Below are 20,055 nucleotides of genomic sequence, written 5' to 3'. Positions count from 1 at the left end.
AGCCGCTGAAACACATTGTCGGTAATCGATCTGGAGCTGGTGGGGGGCGGTACCGGTGCCGAGCATGTTGTCTAGTCTACATATGCGTGCTGGCCACTGTTTTAAAGCCAACAAAGTTATATAGAGCCCCGATATTGTGCACAATTTGATGTACTTTAAATAAGTACTGAATTTCAGTCACGGATACGGTCAAGTGTGCGTCAGTTTTCCTCGATTTAAAGAAAAGAAATAAAGAGTATCATAGCAAGGTTTGTATTACATAAAAAGTCATTAAAAATTAAGGTTTAGATTTGCGTATATTTAATTACGACTTTATATATACAAACACAATGCGCATGTTAAAAATAGTAAAAATAAATGTATTTAAAAAGAAACAAGCAGTAGTTGTTCACATTATGGTATGGTATGGTATGGTATGGTATGGTATACCTACATACGAGTATGTTCACGATGCAGGAAGAGATATACGACACCCGCATATCTTTCCGCCAGCACGCAGTTGTTCTATATTGTTGCTAAAACACTTGCTGTCTGTGAGTCGGGTGTGTGAATTGATGTGTTCAGGTGCTACCGATCGGCTAGGCGTGACTACATACATACATATAAATGGAGCGCGATCTCACCTTGTCGCAGCTCGCCCCACCACTGAATTTCTACATTAGATCTATTTCATGTTCGCTCAGAAGTTGGTTTCGATTAGCCCACGCTTTTTAGAGGTTTGTATTTCGTTAATATTGATTTTTATTGTAGTTGCTGTTTTTTATAGAGTTCAGCTCATTTCTGTTTGAAGGGTTTTCTGTAGTTATTTGTGTTGCAATTTCTGGTGTTGATGCTGTGGTTGTGGTTGTGGTTGTTTTTGTAATGTAGCAGTCTTGTTTGTCTTAAGACGCTGTCACTGCAGTGGCCGAAACGGAGATCGCTTCACTAGAATCGACATGATTCAATTGGAGCTGTTCCTCTTCAGCGCGTAACTTGGCTGCCTCTTTCTCTTGTAGCTGCGCCTCTAGTTCCTCTATATTGCGAAAGATGCGAGCGTACTGGAAACGTTGTTGACACGCTTGCTGATATGCAGCGGCCTCCTCCTCACACTCCCCAAACACATCCCCGTCCCGCAGCGCGGTGTAGACTTTGATGGCCTCCTGTGGAATTGCAAAAATTAGTGCCATTAGTATCACCACGTCCTTGGGTTCGGTGCCACCGAATATTACCTCTAAGCGCAGCTTGTTCGGATTGAAGTTGGTGACCAGCTTGATAGCGGTATCCTTTTTACTAGGATCTAGCTCGAAGAGACTACGAGCCCCCTCGTACAAGTGCAGTATGGATGCGTTGTGCTTGGCAATGAACTCATCGTTGAGCTGCTGGAGCGTCTTGCTGCCTATCAGTTCTTTGGTGGCCTTGTCAAGCACCTGCTGGACGTGTTCGTTGAACCGCTGTTGTTTAAGAGCGCTGGACAGCGACTTCATGAATCGAATAATGCAGCTGTGGACCTCAGGGTGCGCTGAATTGACGGCACGGGCACGCTGTATCGACTGAAGCATCAATAACGGCTTATTTTTACGATAGTACACCTCGAAGGCCAGTAAATGCGTCTCAATGCGTTCTTTGGCTAGCTGCTGCAACGGCTTTAGGAAGTCAATGGCTCTTTCTAAGGGTTCGTCCGTCCGCTCCAACTTCTCTGCCACGAGCTCGTCCAGTTGCGGCGCATCAGGGTCGGTTTCCTGGCTAGCCTGCTGCTTGGACTTCTGGTGTTGCTCGCGCTTCACTTGTGCTTGCGCGGCCTGCGCGCTTTCAAGCTCGGCTTTCTTTTTTGCTTTGCGCTGTTTGCTGCGCAGCTTCTTCAACTCAGACGGAGGAAGGTTTTCTGTTGCAGAGCAGAGAAACATGTTATTCAAAATTCACTACCTGGCATTATAACTTGAACAGTGTTAACATACCAATGCCAATCTCTTCAATAGCCGCTTCCGACTTGAGAGGTTTATCATATAAATGTAGGTACACCTCAATGGCGCACTTTGAAGCCTTGAAGTAGAACGGATGCTGGCGCAGGACATCCTCCAGCCGCAACAGGCCCACGTATGCCCGAAGCGTCATCTTGCGCATGCAATATGTATGAAAGTCAAACTGATCCTCGACTATCTCGGCAAAGTGACGCTCTACTTCGTGGCACTTCTTCAATGACTCGCCCCAGCGACCCATGCGCTGGTAAGCTAACGCACACTCCGTTTGGAACCACATGCACTGCATCTCATTCAGATTATCCATTGCTGAGACACCCTCTCGAGTGAATTTCGCACAAATTTCCTCCGCCTCCTGCACCAGGTTAGCGCGCAGCATGTACTTGGCGCATTTTGAATTGATGTAGCTAATTAAAATAAAATGAAATGATAAATAACATTATCAAGGAGCATAGTTACACGAGTATGTAAATATTATAAGAGACCAATCAATTTCTCGGTACAAACTGCAAGCAAATCGCTTTTTGTAGTATCGCGTTTCACTTGGAATTTGTCTATGATTGAGATTGAGATTCCTACCGATCGGCTGTATCCATACTCTGAGCCTCCTCCAGCCAGACGTAGGCTTCAACGGCATCGCCGGCATGCTTGAAAATACGTCCCTTAGTTATAAGAAGTTCGATCAAAGTAGGCGTGTGGTCGATGGCGACATTAATGTAGTCCAGAGCGCGATCTGTGTCCCGCATATAGTCATAGTGCTGCGCCAGAAACAGAGCCGTCCATACAAGCGCAGAGGCTGGCTCAACGGCCGCCCCAGCATCGGCGTCCTCGCGAGAGAAGTGGCCAGAGCGTGTCAGATTCTCAAAGTAGTCCAGCGTGAGTTTCTCAATAACAGTCGCTTTCTCTGACTCCTGGTGCAGGGTGCGTACGTTAACGAAAAGCGGTGGAATGCCCTTTCGGAGGCCGCGACGCAAGTACTCGTCAGCTACCGTACGGAACTCCGAGCCACTGGCAACGTTCAACGGCAAACGGCGGGGGCAGAGCGCGCGTGGATACTTCTCCTGGAACTCACGGTAAACGGCCACCACAGCGCTAGACTCTGAAACCTGCCGAGCGGACAGGTACTGTTCGTAGTAGAGGACATTTTCGGGATTGCGACGAATCAACGATTCAAAGATGGGCACCGCCAACTCATGCTGCCGTAGCTTAATGTATAAATCGCCCATTGTCTCGCGCACGGCCAACTTATCCACAATCTGTGCGTTGTACTTGATCAAATGGTCGAGGGCCTGCTCCAGGCGCGATGATTCGATGAGTATCTGGTTCTGGTAAAGAAGCAGCTCTGAATGGCGATAGTCGTGCGCCTCCTGCCAGTGGAGTGAGATGGAAAAGATGGAAATTGGGAAACAGATTATAAGAATGGAATTAAGAGGTTGCTTTCTGCTACATACAATCGATGTCTGAGACTGGCTAAACGTTTCCAGTATGTTGTTGGCCATTTCGTAGTCTCTTAGTAGATGATAGCTCATGGCAAACCCAATCCAGGAAGCGTGTTGAGAAGGCCGCAACGTGAACAGATGATGACGGGTCTCCTTGTACCCCTCCAGATCGCGCATTTGTATCTGAAGCAGCGACAGATCCTTCAGAATCTGCAGATTGTCCTTTTCCCACTTGAGGGCATTGCGGTAGCACTTAATGGCCTCGTCATATTTCTTATCACTCCTCTGGAGAAGGCCATAGACATGCCAGCAGACATGAGAGCGTAGATCATTGCGGAGACCCAAACGCACATACTTGTATGCCTCTTCACGTCTCCCCAGTCCGTTCAGAGTGAGACCTTTCATCGCCAGTGTCTCCCCGTGTTCCATGTACTTGGGGTTGGATAGTATCTGCTTTGCCAGCTTGAGGCCATTTTTGTACTGCTTTAGCTCGTAGCATTTCTGAGTAGAGGAGTAGAGAAAAAAGGCAAATAGTAGAGCCACTGCATTGGTTCACTAGTCAATAACATTTTATACATCCCGCCCAACGAAAAAGTTTGAGGTTATGCGACCGACGAAAACCCCAAACAACCAAACGTAGTTCAATATAAGTTGCGGATTCAAGAGTACGCAATTCCAAGTTGGGAATGTAGCTGGTTGGGTTTCAGCTTGGCCTATTTCTGCAGCAGTGCCTAAAATAGGCACGCCATAAAAAAAAGCACATGGATGTTGACGGCGAGCGCTGCAGTCGGAAGCCGGCAAGGAATTTTTCCACTGGCAAGTGGGCGGAAAAATATTTGTACAACTTACTAGTAGCTTTCGGAAAAGCGCACCCTCCTTGGGCGGCAGTGGATCACTGGAAGGCATCTCTGCAATGCTTCTTCTTCAGCTGCTGACGGTTGTCTTGCCTTTACACCGAACTGAGCTGCGTGAGCTTTGTTGTTGGCAATGAAAATGCTTGGACGCGGCTGCCGACTGCGAGTTCTGCGGGAGCTGCGTGAAAGAAATGAACGAATCGGTTAATAATGTCAAAAATTTTCACACACCAAAAATAAGCACACACCGCGAAAAAAAAAACGTTTGCTAGCACGAGCAAATTTTCTAACTTGACGGTGAGACAGCAACACACCAGGAACTAGAACAATACACATGCACGCGACGTGGGCGCGTTTCCCCGTGAATGCCAATGAACAAGGTGACGGTGATTCGACTTCGCATGAATCTCGGAATTATCAATTAACTTTAAGCTGCAGCGGCTCAAATCTTAAACATCACGCTACCTTAAGAAAACAACCCAGCTTTACGACTTTTATAAAGACAATTTAAAGCAATAAACTATGGGGGTGCAGTAAAAAGAAGAAGAAATAGCCGCAAAACTTGTTATGTAAAACGTTGGGTTATTAATTAAAATTAGCCTATACCATGAATTTCATGAAACCGGCAAACAAAATATATGACTTAAAATATACCCGCTTTCTCTTTGCTCACATTGAATTCGAAACAAAAACACAATTAAACACAAAAAATGTCAGCAGCAATGAGCCATTCACCATAGGAATCGGCATCAGCTGTCGTCATGCGCATATCGATAACTTAGCTAAAAAATATCGATATGACCTAAGCCTTGTGTGAAGAAACCAGAAATTAACAGCAGCAGCATGAATTCTCTGGCCAGAATTGGTGGTTTCGCTTGCCAAGCTGGGAAATTAGCTGGATTTGGCGTAAGTTTATATCGATGTCAATCTTTTAACTTTACTGACATTCGTATGTGGTTAACCCATAGTTACAGCAAGTGCGAACAAAGTATGCCGACTGGAAGATGATCCGTGATGTCAAGCGCCGCAAGTGCGTGCAAGAGCATGCCAAGGAGAGGCTTCGAGTTAATTCACTTCGGAAGAATGACATACTGCCCATTGAGCTGAGGGAAGTGGCCGATGCGGAGATTGCTGCTTTTCCACGCGACTCATCATTGGTCCGTGTTCGGGAACGTTGCGCACTTACGTCACGGCCGCGCGGAGTTGTCCACAAATATCGCCTCAGCAGAATTGTATGGCGCCATTTGGCGGACTATAACAAGCTATCCGGCGTGCAACGTGCCATGTGGTAGAGTCTAAATCAATACAATATTCTTTGTTTATGTTAACAATTTACACAAAAACCAATAAATACATACATAAGAACCGTAAACGTATAATGGTCGTACTTCAAGTTATACTCCAGTACTCAAACGCGATACACTTATCGCTTCGAAAACTGGGATGATATTCCTATAGAAACGATAAGAAATCATCCCTGTTTTTGGGCGCCTAAAATAGTGGCTACTGTTTGTCTGCCGACTAGTACTCAGATATATGTATTCTAGTACCAGCCGGCTAGATAAATGCAATTACGATGATAAATTTAATCAAATTAAGACAGTCGCATGAATACCGATTATATGAATATTATAGTTGTATACCCTGTTCTCATTCTATTAATTTACTAAAATTTACAAAGCAAACTTTTCATAGCAGTTTAATTTGGCAATACGTATGGGTATGCAATATTTTTTGGCCGTTACCGATTTCCCACCATATCGGTCCCCCGCTACTACTCTTGATGCTTATAGCATTTTATATATAGCCTAAAACCACCCTGGGACTGAAAATTAATGTCGAGTCATGACGTTTTTAAAAAACCATCGAATCATTTTTATATAAATATATATAGAGACAACGACAACCATTTTTATTGCATTTCTTTTCCCCAGGCTAGATTTACCCTATCTTCGAAAGGTTTCTTAGTTCTAGTTCATAGCCAAATACCATCTTTGCTTTTCTAGTATGTATCGGTTGCCCTTTCAGTATTAATCGGCTATTTATTTTGCTTATCTGAGCCGGCTACGAAAACTAATGTTTACGTTTTGTCTATGATGCTATCTCGCTCTTCGCACGAAATTTACCAGGCTAATTTCATACAGTTATTGATGACAATGTTCACCGGTTGGATCAGCTATGTCAAAGAAATCAAGTAAATCGCGGGGAGTGTTCAATCTAGTGGAGTTTAGTTTTTTGGAGCTAAAGGCTGAGCTCAATGGCGTTCTGAAAGTCAAAAGCCGTCAGCAGCTAAGTTTTGTCGAGAACGAGGCCGACTTCTGGAAATGTGTAAACAAATATGAGTGCATGTTGCGCAGTATGGGCCAGCCAGTACTTCCGAAAGTTTTGCAGAAGCCAGAGCTGGAAAGAGCACAGCCATATCACAGGAGCAAGCACCTGTCCATTCAACTGGATGAGTCCGCCCTGCGCCAAGAACAAGATAACGTTAGCGAGGTGCAGGCGCAGTTCCAGCAGATACTGCTTATCTACCTAGACTTTAAGCAGAAAGAGAAGTTTAAACGTATTAAGAAATTACGCCAGGCGCAGAGAAATTTACCAATTACCCGCTTCAAGGATGATTTGCGTGCGGCCATGGACTCGTCCCGTGTGGTTATTATCGCCGGCGACACTGGATGTGGAAAATCCACTCAAGTGCCGCAGTTCCTCTATGATTTTGGATACCGCAGCATAGGTAAGTGTTCTGACACCATGCCATTAGCCAAGCTAATTCCTTTTGATAACTTTTCAGCGTGCACTCAACCGCGCCGCTTGGCATGCGTGTCGCTGTCGAAGCGAGTGGCTCATGAACTGCTAGAAGACTACGGCAGTAAGGTGGGCTTCCAGATTCGATTCGAGAGAAGAAAAACACAGCACACGAACATCCTGTTCATCACGGAAGGCCTGTTACTTCGCCAACTTGCGGTTTCTTCTAGCCTAGATGACTATGACGTGCTCATTCTGGACGAGATACACGAGCGGAATCTGTTTGGTGACTTCCTGCTAGGTGTAAGCAAATGTCTGTTGCGGAGCAAGCCGCAACTGAAACTAATCCTTATGTCGGCCACCATCAACGTTGAACTGTTCCAATGTTACTTTAAAGAGGAGGGGGCGCGGTTTCTACAGGTGCCGGGGCGCTTGTTTCCCATAAAATTGCGCTACATGCCTCCCCCAGCGTTGGAGATGAAAGCCGGACAAGCCACGGCTAGGTCTAATCGTTCGCAGGGAACGCGCATGGACCCAGCTCCATTCGTGCAAGTCCTTAACCTGATCGACCAGCAGTATCCATGTAAGCCTTTTGGACCTCAATTAACGATTATATATAATTGGGACCTTCGACTTTCACTTACAGCCAGCCAGCGCGGGGATGTCCTCATCTTTGTTAGCGGCGTTAACGAGATCGACACCGTATGCGAGGCCATAAAGGAGTACGCCGCCCAGCAAACGCACTGGCTCGTCCTGCCACTTCACAGTGGACTGGCACTGGCCGAGCAGGACAAGGTGTTCGACTATGCACCCGAAGGCTCGCGCAAGTGCATAGTATCGACGAATATTGCCGAGACTTCACTGACTGTGGACGGTGTGCGGTTTGTTGTTGATTCTGGAAAGGTCAAAGAGATAAGCTACGATGCAGCTTGCAAGGGACAACGCCTGAAGGAGTTTTGGGTCTCCAAATCATCGGCAGAACAGCGCAAGGGTCGCGCAGGTCGCACAGGGCCGGGGGTAAGCTCAATAATCGACCGACAGGTCTAGTCCCTGGTCTCATGCAGGTCTCCCCTTACTTTCTGTTCTTCCAGTTCTGTTTTCGTCTCTACTCGCAGCAGCAGTTCGATGCGTTCGAGGCATATCCCACTCCAGAAATCTACCGCGTCCCACTGGACACAATGTTGCTGCAAATGGTATCCATGGGGCTGCCTGATGTCAGGGCCTTTCCCTTCATTGAGCCTCCGGAATCAGAGCGCATCGAACAGACCATTCTGGCACTAAAGCAGCATGTAAGCCTCCTTATTTTTGACCAAACTTATTCTAGGGTGACCTTTTGGGGTCACTACCCAATCAAAATAGGAGGAAATAGATGTATGCTTATATCTTGTGTCTATCCACCATCCACTAGGGCGCCGTTAGCATGGAGGAGAAGATCACCCCTTTGGGCAGCTCGTTGAGCAACCTGCCAGTGGAACTGTCAATTGGCAAAATGCTGCTAATGGGCTGCGTGTTCCCGGAGGTGGATCAGCTGTTGACGCTGGCCGCCATGCTCAGCGTACAAAATCCGCTTACCAGCCGTGCTTACACGGACGCGCACTGCGAACGGGAGCGCCAGAGTCTGGAATCCACTCAGGGAGACCTCTTCACCCTGATGAACGCCTACCGCGAGTGGCTGCAGCTGAAAATGGCCCGGGAGAACACCAGGAAATGGTGCCATCGTCGAGGCATCGAGGAGCAACGCTTCTACGAGGTCAGCAAGATGCGCCAGCAGTTCCAGCGCATCTTGGAGAGCTGTAACATGGCTCCACCCAGCACGTCCGGCGCGCTGACCAGTGCCGAAAGAGCCAGCCGTCACGGAGAAGTGCGCCAGCTGAAGGCTCTCAAACGGCGCCAGCGGTTTGAGCAGCCCCGACACCCCAAGCTACTAAAACACCAGCACAGCGGTGGGCAGTACGAGGAGCCAGATGAGAACTACGAGGACGTGCGTGACGTGGACTTTCGCCTGCGCCACGATGCCCGCCAGCTCGCCCTACTTGAGCGCTCGGCGCGTCTGGAACGCAACAGGGACGTGGTTTTGCTGAAGCTGCTACTGGTAAGCGGCTTCTACCCGCAGCTGGCCATTAGTGATGAGTTCAACTACTGCAAAGGAGGGGGCCAACAGTTCTTTCACACTCGAATGAAGCCATTCATTTCCTTGCATCCGAACTCCCACTTCGCCAAGTACTACGAGTGCCTCAAGCTCGCCGAAAGTGACCTAATACCGAAGCCGGCCTACTACACACCAAAGCATCCACTCAGTGAGCGCCATCAGCTGCTGTGCTATCAGTAATTAACCGGCAACGACGCCCGAGAAAATAAATACAATACAACCAGTCACTTGCAGGTCGCTACTAGAGACAGCAAAGCCATACCTGATGAGCTGCATTCGGCTTCCAGTGGCCCACACGCTTCTCCTATTTGGCTTCGCGATCGATACGAACGCAGACCTGACACAGATGGTCTTTGACGGCTGGCTGTGCCTGGATTTCCCTGTGCCCGACAGCGGGATGAAGCTGCTGTGCCGAGCCATCAAGCTGCGGCGCCGTTGGAGCAGCCTGCTCTGTAGCAAGCTTGATGGTACGTGGCCCCTCCTGGGGAGAACCAGTTATTGCTTTTATTTTCACGTTAATCGAATCTTTTTTAGAGCTCAACGCCAGCCAGAAGGCTCCAGCTGTTACTTCCAAAAACATCACGCTCTGGCACGAGCTTATCGACTTCATGGGACTGGATGTGCCGTACGCCGTTAGTCGACTGCTGCCAGCTGATCTCAAGAGGCTCTACACACACCAGACTCCAATGCCGCTCCTTGAAAAGCTGCAGGGAAATCCCTTCGACATCGACTATCCTCCGAGTCCCAACATGACGAAGGGTGGCATCAACGTCTCCGAAAACGTTGTGTACGGCTGTGTGGCGGACCAGCCGTGGACTCTGGCTATGCAAGCGGCCCTCCAGGCACGGGCCTGGCAGTGCTCAAAGTGCGACTTTCAGCTGGAAAAGTGTGATATGCTCGAACAGCTGGTGCACCGTCAAGAGTGCAAGAAAGTGCGACCGGCCAGCCCAGTTCACGTACAGCAGCCACCCACAGCTCGCGTGGCATCTAACTCTGGGAACTATTTCTGTGAGAGCTGCAAACGCCATTTGAACATTTGTTTGCCGATCGACATTCTACGCCATCGACGGCAGTGTGTAAAAGACAGAAAATAGTGTTAGCCATAGATATGAACGAAGCTCCAGCTAACTAACCTCAAGGAGATATTGCCTACTGCATGGGGCCCCCTATTCAAATGGGTCCCTGCAAACAGAAAAAATGCTGAATGGTTTATAAATATTCTACAGTTGGTGAGAGTTTAGCGAATCAAACATTCAAGTTTACTACTGAAGACTGTTGCTTAGATGTCCAAAATTAAGAGGACACTCATACGACAACGCATCGTCTGCGATAAAGCATCGATGTTTTTCGATGTTTTTTCGCTTGAAAAGAACCCATTAAGGGTATAAAAGTAATATTCATATAACAAATTGTTGTTAAAAACAGAGTAAAATGTTTTCAAAAGGAGTATTTTTATGTACTCTTACAAAATTAAGGCTTGAGATTTTTTTGCAGTGTACACACCATCATCGATGACATCGTTTCTCAAGCTCTACAAAAAAGGTGTTGTACTTTGTGGCATCGTCGTGCTTAACTAAAATGTATACATCACATAATTTGTTTTGTTTTAAAGAAGAATGTAGGCTTTTTGAGTTTATTTATGGGTGATGTAAGATGATAACAAAATGTATAAGTGGCTATATACACGTTTTAATATTTATGATAGTTTATTTGTGTGAGCTGCCTGTCACTTCTAAGTCTTCTTTATGTTCGGATTTTGAGCTCAATGGATAATGTAATCCAAGTCGAATTTTGCACCAATGCGAGGCACTCGCTGTTTCCTCGCCTTTAACTGCACAAAAAGAAGAGAGAGAGATACACAGAGCGAGGTTGAGTGAGCGAAACAGCCTTCAAGGGGTTCCACCTACCTGGGCTGGAGTGGATCCTGCACCTGGATCGGCAGCTGGATCAGCTTCGACCTTCGCAGCTACGGCGGTACTACGTTCAGCTTGTGATGTTGATGGCTGGAGCAAAGGGAATCACATTATTGAGATTTCGTCCATGGATTGCTCTGACTCTTACCTGAATATTCAGTGTTTGCATCAGTCCGACAGTCGCATCGTTTGGTACTTCTTCCCGATGACTAGGGCGGGAGTTCATTTCTCCAGCTGCTGTTGACGACGGCTATGAAAGAATATGATACATTGAATTACCGAAGAGATTTTGTTCGATTAACTCACCGTCTCCGTCTCTATTTGCCCAATTGGTTGAGAGCGCTGCGATACCTTGGGACGATATGCCTGTATGGGCACAAAGTCCTGTATGGACGAGTAACGAGGTCTGCTACTGGCTATATCCTGCAGTTGGTGGTAATGTTGGGGATGCTGGGTATGCTGGGTATGCTGGGGATACTGGGGATATTGTGTCTGATACTGTTGGTGCTCCAGTGTTGTCCGAGTGTTGTTGTTGTTGTAGACTTCATGCTCCTGCGAGTTGTTATAGCATGATTGGTTTCCGTTCTTGTAGGGCACTTGATAAGTGTGGGGGGGTGGCATCTGCTGAAAATGCCGCTGTTGTGGCTGTGGTGGATTAGGCCGCTGCCGTAGGAGGCACTGATGAATATCTACCTCCTGTGGCTGCATAGTCCTGAACCACTGTTGGGTCTGAATGTGGATGGCCTGTTGCGCTTGTTGAGCTTGTTGTGCTTGCTTTTGAGCCTCCTTCTGCCAAAAGATCGGAGGCTGCGGCAGTTTCTAGGTCAAAATAAGGAGGTTGCAATTGGAAAATAATTCATCCACACACAACTGACTCACAGGCATTTGTCCAGGTAGTGGTCGCTGAACTATTTGCGACTGAGATTTCGGCGGCTGCTGCTGCTGCTGCTGCTGCAAGGATGTAGGAGTTACTTGACCAAGTGGCTGCTGCTCTTTATTCATGCCCAGCAGCGACTTGAGAGCCAGAGTCTGTTTATCCGACACCACGAGCGCTGGCGATATTGTGGTCGGTTTTGGGGCTGCGCCAACATTGCCTCCCTGGTGTCGAGCAGAACTCTGGTGCCAACTTTCGTTTGCGTCCTCCAGGTGTGAGTTAGTTGGCAATGCAGAATGGTGATGCTGATGCTGCGACACTGCTTGAGCTGTGATGGGCTGGTTAGATCTACCCGGGAGGTCGGAACGCGGCTTGACAAAATCATCGGATATCTTCGTTTTCATCGTGATATCATTAAAGATCGACCCTGCTGCCGTAACGTACCGGCTGTTGGTTTCCTGCAGCTGCTTATGCTGCTGTAGCTGCTGCTGCTGCTGCTGTTGCTGATGCTGTTGCTGATGCTGCTGATGCTGTTGCTGATGCTGCTGCTGTTGCTGACGCTGTTGCTGATGCTCGTGCTGCTGGTGCTGTTGCTGCTGCTTTTGTAGCTGCTGCACCTGCTGCTGCTGCTGTTGCTGCTGCTGTTGCTTTTGTGGCTGCTGCTGCTGTTGCTGTTGCTGCTGCTGCTGCTGTTGCTGCCGATTCTGCTTCTCTCGCTTCTCCATGCGCGGGGCATTCGTTTGGTTGGGTTGATGATAGCTCTGGCGCGTTTTCTCAAACTGCAGGCCTGACTGCTGGTTTTGTCCATTTTCTAAGCGAGAGAATTAGGGGGATTAGCAGACATCGATATCCGTGGAGGGAGTTACGCCGAACTACTCACCATTCAAACAAATCACTACGAGGGCATTTTCTGGTATCTTGTAAACACGCTCCTCGGCTATGCCGTGGATGTCGTTGCAGTTGGGAACGGCCTTGTCGAAGAGCACCTCGCAGAAGGTGTCCACGGCATGAACGCACTCTAGTCGCACAGGATTGGGGTCGGTGACGGGGTGTACGCCGATGACGGTGCCCTTGATGCCAACCGGCACCATGTAGATGGTGCGGACGATGACGACGCGATCGAACAGGCGCACTGGGCGACGGGACTTATACACTTCGGGCAGTGTGACATTTGGCTTGATGAGGAGGTGTGGCTTCACCTGGAGCTTTACATCCTTCACGGGCATCGAACGCAGCTCCTCGACGGCGCCCATCAGCAGTTCCACGGTCTCCTTGCAAACTGTCTTGGAGCCACAGGAGATGCGATCCACCTTCATGTGCGGTTGCTGACGGACCCAGTTAGCCAAATCCTCGATATGGTGTTGGCCCACGGCATCCGGGTAAATGTCCTGTTCGAAAAAGTACTCGTTCCTGTCGTTGCTCACGGCGAAGTAGCTGACCACCTCGGGGAAGCGCTCGCAGTACCTTTGCATGAGCTCGAGGGCTAGGCTGGAGTAGAACCACTGGTTGTTCAGGCGACGGCAGTAGCCGGCCCGCTCCTCGTTCTGGCGGGGAAACTTCAGCTGCAGCCCGATGTTGTGTTTGGCCACGTTCTCCATCTTTTCGCGCCGCGGTCCGAGCACTACCCAGAAGGTGCCGGTCAGACGGCCCAGGGCTCTTCCATTGATGTTCAGCTGCCGGCAGACGTCGAAGGTGTTCATATAGTCCTTGTCGCGTTCCTCCTGCTCTAGACGCGCCTCCTCCAGGTTCGGCTCGGGATGAACCCGAATACAGACTACAAAACACTCAGTTATTGCTAGAATTACTAGTTATTATTGCTAGAAGGCTTACCCTGGATGCGTCCACAGCTATAGACGAGCAGTGGGTCCAGCACAGTGCCCTCGCTGCCGTAATAAGGACTGCCGATGAAAAATACCAAGCTGCCGGCGGGAAAGAGTTGCTCTATTTTGGAGAACTGCTGGCGCATGTTCTTCTGCACAGACAGCTCGCCTACCACGCCCTGAGCCGGGTATTCTGTAATACTGCTGCTCCAGGCATCCTTCATGTGCACGGTGCCCTTGGCGCCGAAATCGACGGAGCTTCCCGCGTAGGTACGCGCGTACACGAGAACGTCGTAGTTGTCGAACTGTATCCCCATGCGCGTACTGAAGCTGTGTACAATAGAAGGAATTGCATGGGCATTAGGACCTGACAGCACCTGACAGGAAAGGGCAGCACTCAACTGTTCTTGCAACGCCTTGCACTCCGCATCGAAGCGTCGCGACTCGTTCGAGGACCTCCCATCCTTGTCGATGCACTGATCACGCGTGGCGACCTTCACAACCTTGGCCATTATAAGATGGGGCCATCCAATGTGCACCACCTGTTCCAAGTATCGTGCAGCCACTGCCTCCAAGGAATCCTCCGTCGCTTGTCTTCGTGGCATCAGCACCATATTCTGGTTGCGGCTGACTTGCTCGAAGACTTTCACCCGACCGTGACGCAGCTCAAACTAACGAAGCCAGAGCGGTGGATTGATTGTCACACAGAATAATACACGTTGAACTTACATTGAAGGCCAGATGCTTCATAGTGGGAAAGCCAGGGAAGAAGACGTGGCGCGCTGCATTCGGCATTTCAACGCAAACGCTATGGGGGAGATTCAGGGCAATCTCTCCGGCCCACCGGGCCACTTCTGTGCAGTTCACGTGCTGCAGAGCCTTCAGCGGGGGCAGGGCTGGCATCGAGCCCACATCCTGGGGACTGTAGTCGTACTGGTACATCGGTCCGTGCCTGTTTCGGGCTCTCTCTGCGGTCGACAGATGGGCTTCGCACGCCCGCATTACGCTGAGCAGTAGGCACTCGTCTATGAAGGGTATGAGTACGACGGCCTCCCAGTCGTTTTTCTTGCCATTGAGATCGCTCTTAAAGTCCGTGGGGTAAAATTCCGCCAAGGGGCTGGTCGGTTTCAGCATGAGGTCGTGGTAGGCAGTGGGAAGGAGCTTGAAACTGGCTGCCGGCAGAACACCAAGCAACTGAAATGAAAGTAGCATATGAGAATGTTGGACTACAACTGGGCGGGAGCAACGTAAACCTGTTCGAAGGGAAGAAAAGGCGTCCCTAGCTGGAACTTGATCTGGACAGTCGCGATATTGTTGAGGTCACTGATGAAGGGGGCATAGTGGAAGGGGTAGTACCAGTCCCACGACTGCACGCCGCGGTAATAATAGTCCAGGATCCACTGGAGTGCAGTCACATAGTGGTGGCCCAACTCTTCGATCAGCTGATTCGGTGGCCGCGAGCTGAGATTGAACTTGTTGCGGTAATAGTTACGCTTGTAGTTTTGGAAGTCTTTTAACACGCCAGCCTCTTCGTCGCTCAGATCCTCATCGCTGTCGTCATTGTAGAGCTTCAAGAGAGTCGGAAAAAACAAGGAATAATGGGGCTACTCTTGATAGGGGATTCAGGGAAGGACGGTCCAACCTGTGTGCTGTCATCGATCAGGGCCTTCAGGTCGGAATCGTAGTCTTTGGAGGAGGATATCTCTCCAACGTCTATGTCGAAGGCCTCTGTATTGCCATTCGCGTACTTTAGATCGTCGGCGTGCTCCTTGTACTGCTCCAGCTCTACCTCGCTGAGAGCCGTCATGAAGATCTGCAGTCGCTGTAGGTTCAGCTTGCCGTGCTCGTTGATGTTGCCACCAAGGGAATGGTAAATGCGTATGTACGTCTTGTACAACAGCGGCAGGGCATTGGAGGAGATGTGCAGGCAGGGCAGATGAGGAATGAAGTCGTTGCCGACCATGAAGCCCATAAGGACCCAGTCGTCGATTAGCTGGGCCACATCTAGCTTATGTTGAGCGGTGTTCAGCTCGTGGAACTCCAGCTCGAGATATTCCCGAAGCAGGCCGAGATGCAAGAGGAAGAAGCGCGTCTCCTCGACGGAAGCCCGCTTTGCATTTCTTCCAAACTTGACCTCCTCGCGTAGCACCACAAAGTGCAGCTCGTGTGTGCACAATCCCAGGATGATGAGATCCGCGTCCAGGCCGTATAAGCAGTGCCTGGTATTGGGGTCAAAGTTGGGCTGGGCCTTCATATAGCGTATGTAGTCCATAATCTTGTGTTCACCCTCGCCGGGCGTCTCCTGGCCGCTGAGGATCACAGAGCACTTCTGCCAGAGTGGGTCTGTGGAGATCTTTGTCTTGAGGAAACAGCGGAGACCCTGTTGCAGCCGCTCCATGAAATCAGTGCCTGGCGTGATGCAGTTACTATCGAAACGCTCGTGCTCCCGACGTTCTCCTCTTTGCAGGGCCTTGGCCTCCAGCATTTCAGCCTCGCGGGCAGAGCGGAAGCGGCGGCTTCTTTGCTGATTCATTTTGGCCCGCGGGGCAACACCATCCACAGCCAGGAAAAAAAGTTTCTGTGGCTTAATCAGGTAGAACAGCTTGTCCACATAGTTGAAAATATCCTGAAATATCTGCTGCTCCTCCAAGTGAAAGTGTATGTTGTTGTCATCCGGATGGGAGCAGTTGTGGACGATGCCATTCATGTCCAGGTATAGGTTGTCGAACTCAGGGATCTGTTAGCATGAAAAGGAAAGGAAACAGCTGATGACGTGGTTGGGGAGACAGCGTTGACCCATAACTTACGCTATGCTCGCGCGCCAATTCGCTCAGGCACGGATACCTTTCGCTGATATAGCGGAAAAACTTCGGAACACCCATGTCAACTCAAATAAAATTTTGTTTTTACTATGAAAATCACAATCAGATTAGAATTATAATTCTACGCAATGTCGATGTCCTTGGTCACTGTCAATTTTGCAAGGAGTCAGTGATGGTCAGTGTGACCGTGGACTTATGGATAAAACATACCGTCCGACCCTCAGAAATATACCAAAATACACCGTCTCATTTTAAAAGTATACCGTAAATATACTGACGAATTCAAGTTCTATATTCCTCTATTTAAAAAGTTTAACTACTTGAGGTAAATGGCGGAAAATAATAGCGATTGTAAATTCTTCTTGTAGATTTATGCCATATTTCGTCTGAACTTAAAAAAAACCACCATATCTTTCACCTGAAAAAAAAAACGATTAATTGGAACTGTTTTAGTTCATTCACTGCAGTGAACGTTCGTTCGTTCATGAGCGACCACACTAAACAAAACCGATTGATTTCTGTTCCAAATTTTACGTAATTCTACCTGCGAAAATGTCGCTTATACGCCAAGTAATGTGCAGGACTACATCCTTTCAGCTGTAAGTGTCAATCATCGCACATCTTAGAAATGCTAACCATTCATTCGTGTTTTGGTTGGTCTGTAGATTAAACGTCAATAAAATCACAACTTCCCGCTGCGCTTCTACCAAAGATACTGCTCCATTGGATCTAAAAACGGCCTTGGCCCGTCCTGAGGAATTGGAACAGCGCAACAAATTGAGTGGAAAGATCACCGTGCCCACTGCCGTAAATCTTGGTCCCATTTCCGGAGTGCCCGGGGAGCAGCTGAAGGACCGTCGTGTGCGCATTCACATACCACCTAAGAATGCAATGCAAAGCGGCACAGACAACATTAACACTTGGCAGATTGAGTTCGACAATCGGGAGCGATGGGAAAACCCTCTAATGGGCTGGGCCTCTTCGTAAGTAGCGCGATTAGACTTTGAATGGCCTAGTACACATTTGTCTTGCTTTTTCCACAGTGGCGACCCGCTCTCCAATTTAAATGTGCAGTTCGGAACCAAAGACGAAGCCATCACCTACTGTGAACGCAACGGCTGGCGTTGGTATATCGATGGCGAAGAGAAGCCCAAGAAGGAGCGCGTCAAGAACTACGGGATCAACTTTTCCTGGAACAAGCGCACACGTGTCTCCACCAAGTAGATTGGGCAGTTTAATCACTCGATGAACTATCACTGTTGAAATACATGAACAAAAAAATCACGCCTTGAGATTCTTAATGTCCTTCTTGGGCTTCTCCATTGAATGATTTGCACAATTAAGCTTGAAGGGCTACAGGATGTACGCGTAGGGAAGAGACATTGGGCGCGTTCACCAGCACAACTGGCTGAGTGATGGATTTCGGAATGTGGAGCGTACTATTATTAAAGGCACTGTCGTATGCAATCCATCAGTGTGCGCTGAGCAAGTTGCGTTGGTTTCACCAGTACACGAAACCTAATTCAGGGCTGAACTTCCTAGTTGAACACTATTCAAAATCCGTGCTGCGATGAGTAATGTAGCCGTCGGTGATCCAAAAGCAGCTAGCTCTGGAGCCTGACTCCTCTGCGACTTTGCTGGCTTACCTCTCCCACGCCCTAATGCAGGCGCTCATTCATTCTTCTGCCGGCCACAACACACGCTCCTTTTAAGCGAAACTGCTAGTCATCAGTCACAATCACCATTAGTTTACAGTAAATTCCAGTGGTAAACAATGCATGTTTGTGCATGCATATATTTAAAATCCGTACATTTCAGTTATACATATATGAAAAACATTTGACTGTTGCGTTTAGGCCATGAAGATGTCAGTGACATTACTAAAACTTAGGGCTAGCTCCAGAAGAGAACAGTGAACGCCATCAAGAGGCAAGCGGCACCGACCCAGGGCGACTTTCGCTCACCTATGCGCGCCAACTTCCAAAACGTACCAAGCAGGCTGAAATGAAGAGCTATATTTGGTAATTGAACGGAAAGAGGTGGCTTGATGGGTCCTACCCAGTCTTTTTCCGGTCGATGATGCTGGGGAACATAGACCGCAAATAAGCACAGGTGCAGATCAGGAGCAGGATGACGGACAGCAAGCTTTGGAAATTAAACAGGGCACTCTGGGGAAGACAAAGATTTTAGGATTACTGTTTTTCACGTAGGACTATGGGAATCCAAACCATTGCACAAATTTATGGGCTATCTATGGTTAACAACAGAATAGGAAACTAGTGACGTGCCATATACATATGATTGTGAACTAGTTCGTGATCCATACAAAACAACTGGGTCGATAAAAGGAACAGAATGCTTCATTGGACTTTTAATCTAACAGTTGGTCTAGTGATATAATAGTGCAAATTTTTTTAGAAATCCCAGATAGCATAATATTTATTTGGATCGCCCACAGAAGTTGTTCCCTCCAATTTTGAATGGTGACGATGGCAATGGTAACCTTCCAGGTTTCCTCCTTTTTGAATGTGCCGCCTGTGCGGAATCGATCGAAATTTCATGCGTTGAGGGGCTACTAATAAGTATTAATTTAAATACAAAATAACTGCATAGGGATTTTCGATACCCCATCATTATAAATTTGAGGAAATCTCAAGAGATGTTTGCTGGGCACACTTATGCAAATAGATTTATGCAGGCATGCATACGTACTTGAACATTTTTTTCTTATTGACACTAGTCACCTTGAATACTTGAATAGTAAACATAATTGTTTCGTATTCATATCACACCCTTAATGGGTTAATTTCATGCAAAAATTCGAAAAACATCGATTTTTCATGTACCATCGTTGCTACTCCAGTATGTATCGGTTGCCTTTCCAGTATTAATCGGCTACCTAATTTGCTAATTTGAGGTCTCGTCAACACCTACTGCAAAATTGTCCAAGCCTTTTATCGTTTCCAAACGATGGAAAATGTTGCTGATCTGAGTGGTTAGGCTTTAGTCGGTATTTAATTTTTCTGATCTGAATGAAATGCTGAAAAATCCCAAAATTTATTTTATGAACTTTCCAATTTTATTGACAAATATTATTTTTTAATTGAAGGTTCTCGAAAATACCCCAATAATAATTATTATGAATAGCCTCTCTATTACCGATACTAGCCCCAGTGTGTGCAGGCTATACAGCAAAAAAAAAGGCTTCAAAAATACCATAGATGTGTCTGAAAAAGACTGGAAAAGTTGGCCATCGATGTATTGTAGCATTTGGAGTTCAGTAGGGACGGGGCTATCGATAAAAATAACTCTCCAGTTATACTTCGCACGTCTTTCTTCTAAATTTTTAGTTTATTAATACTAGGTATAATTTCGTCGTTGCATTGCATACTATAACCGTGAAAAACGTTCGATTTGTGTCGAGAGGCAAAAGTGGCAGAAAAATTTCGTCTAATAACACATTTTTTACGTTCTGTTGTCTGTGCAA

The 20,055-nt window shown here is 47.8% G+C and overlaps 6 protein-coding genes across 6 annotated transcripts; 3 read left to right on the top strand and 3 right to left on the bottom strand.

The window, feature by feature from the left end:
* Window positions 1–334: 334 nt before the first annotated feature.
* Window positions 335–4,426, bottom strand: LOC6597667 (N-alpha-acetyltransferase 16, NatA auxiliary subunit). Its single transcript, XM_002022808.2, has 6 exons — window positions 4,244–4,426; window positions 3,407–3,895; window positions 2,535–3,322; window positions 1,935–2,362; window positions 1,209–1,861; window positions 335–1,139 (listed from the first exon to the last, which is right to left on the bottom strand). Exons 1-6 carry the CDS (start codon window positions 4,298–4,300, stop codon window positions 882–884), a joined length of 2,673 nt encoding a protein of 890 aa, XP_002022844.1. The 5' UTR covers window positions 4,301–4,426; the 3' UTR covers window positions 335–881.
* Window positions 4,427–5,059: 633 nt separating this feature from the next.
* Window positions 5,060–5,620, top strand: LOC6597666 (28S ribosomal protein S14, mitochondrial). Its single transcript, XM_002022807.2, has 2 exons — window positions 5,060–5,154; window positions 5,217–5,620. Exons 1-2 carry the CDS (start codon window positions 5,092–5,094, stop codon window positions 5,538–5,540), a joined length of 387 nt encoding a protein of 128 aa, XP_002022843.1. The 5' UTR covers window positions 5,060–5,091; the 3' UTR covers window positions 5,541–5,620.
* A 763-nt stretch (window positions 5,621–6,383) lies between these two features.
* Window positions 6,384–10,391, top strand: LOC6597664 (probable ATP-dependent RNA helicase DHX34). Its single transcript, XM_026993085.1, has 7 exons — window positions 6,384–6,979; window positions 7,037–7,573; window positions 7,637–8,007; window positions 8,082–8,279; window positions 8,399–9,315; window positions 9,374–9,606; window positions 9,674–10,391. The coding sequence occupies exons 1-7, from the start codon at window positions 6,427–6,429 to the stop codon at window positions 10,231–10,233; spliced, it is 3,369 nt and encodes a 1,122-aa protein (XP_026848886.1). The 5' UTR covers window positions 6,384–6,426; the 3' UTR covers window positions 10,234–10,391.
* Window positions 10,392–10,901: 510 nt separating this feature from the next.
* LOC6597663 (5'-3' exoribonuclease 1) lies at window positions 10,902–16,692 on the bottom strand. The gene is made up of 13 exons (XM_026993154.1): window positions 16,554–16,692; window positions 15,389–16,483; window positions 15,000–15,314; window positions 14,476–14,940; window positions 14,149–14,417; window positions 13,757–14,076; window positions 12,807–13,700; window positions 12,576–12,737; window positions 11,932–12,104; window positions 11,359–11,871; window positions 11,201–11,302; window positions 11,047–11,142; window positions 10,902–10,970 (listed from the first exon to the last, which is right to left on the bottom strand). Exons 1-13 carry the CDS (start codon window positions 16,626–16,628, stop codon window positions 10,902–10,904), a joined length of 4,548 nt encoding a protein of 1,515 aa, XP_026848955.1. The 5' UTR covers window positions 16,629–16,692.
* A 398-nt stretch (window positions 16,693–17,090) lies between these two features.
* On the top strand, window positions 17,091–17,852 carry LOC6597662 (NADH dehydrogenase [ubiquinone] iron-sulfur protein 4, mitochondrial). Its single transcript, XM_002022803.2, has 3 exons — window positions 17,091–17,167; window positions 17,234–17,551; window positions 17,612–17,852. Exons 1-3 carry the CDS (start codon window positions 17,121–17,123, stop codon window positions 17,790–17,792), a joined length of 546 nt encoding a protein of 181 aa, XP_002022839.1. The 5' UTR covers window positions 17,091–17,120; the 3' UTR covers window positions 17,793–17,852.
* Window positions 17,853–18,327: 475 nt separating this feature from the next.
* Window positions 18,328–18,828, bottom strand: LOC6597684 (protein kish). The gene is made up of 3 exons (XM_026993072.1): window positions 18,797–18,828; window positions 18,627–18,736; window positions 18,328–18,567 (listed from the first exon to the last, which is right to left on the bottom strand). Exons 1-3 carry the CDS (start codon window positions 18,797–18,799, stop codon window positions 18,462–18,464), a joined length of 219 nt encoding a protein of 72 aa, XP_026848873.1. The 5' UTR covers window positions 18,800–18,828; the 3' UTR covers window positions 18,328–18,461.
* Between the last annotated feature and the right edge of the window lie 1,227 nt (window positions 18,829–20,055).

This window comes from Drosophila persimilis, unplaced genomic scaffold (genome assembly GCF_003286085.1).
Source record: "Drosophila persimilis strain 14011-0111.01,24,50 unplaced genomic scaffold, DperRS2 tig00000804-arrow-arrow-pilon, whole genome shotgun sequence".
Classification (NCBI taxonomy): Eukaryota; Metazoa; Arthropoda; class Insecta; order Diptera; family Drosophilidae; genus Drosophila; species Drosophila persimilis.
Note: the sequence above shows the minus strand (reverse complement) of the source record. Positions and strands in the feature narration are given on the sequence as shown.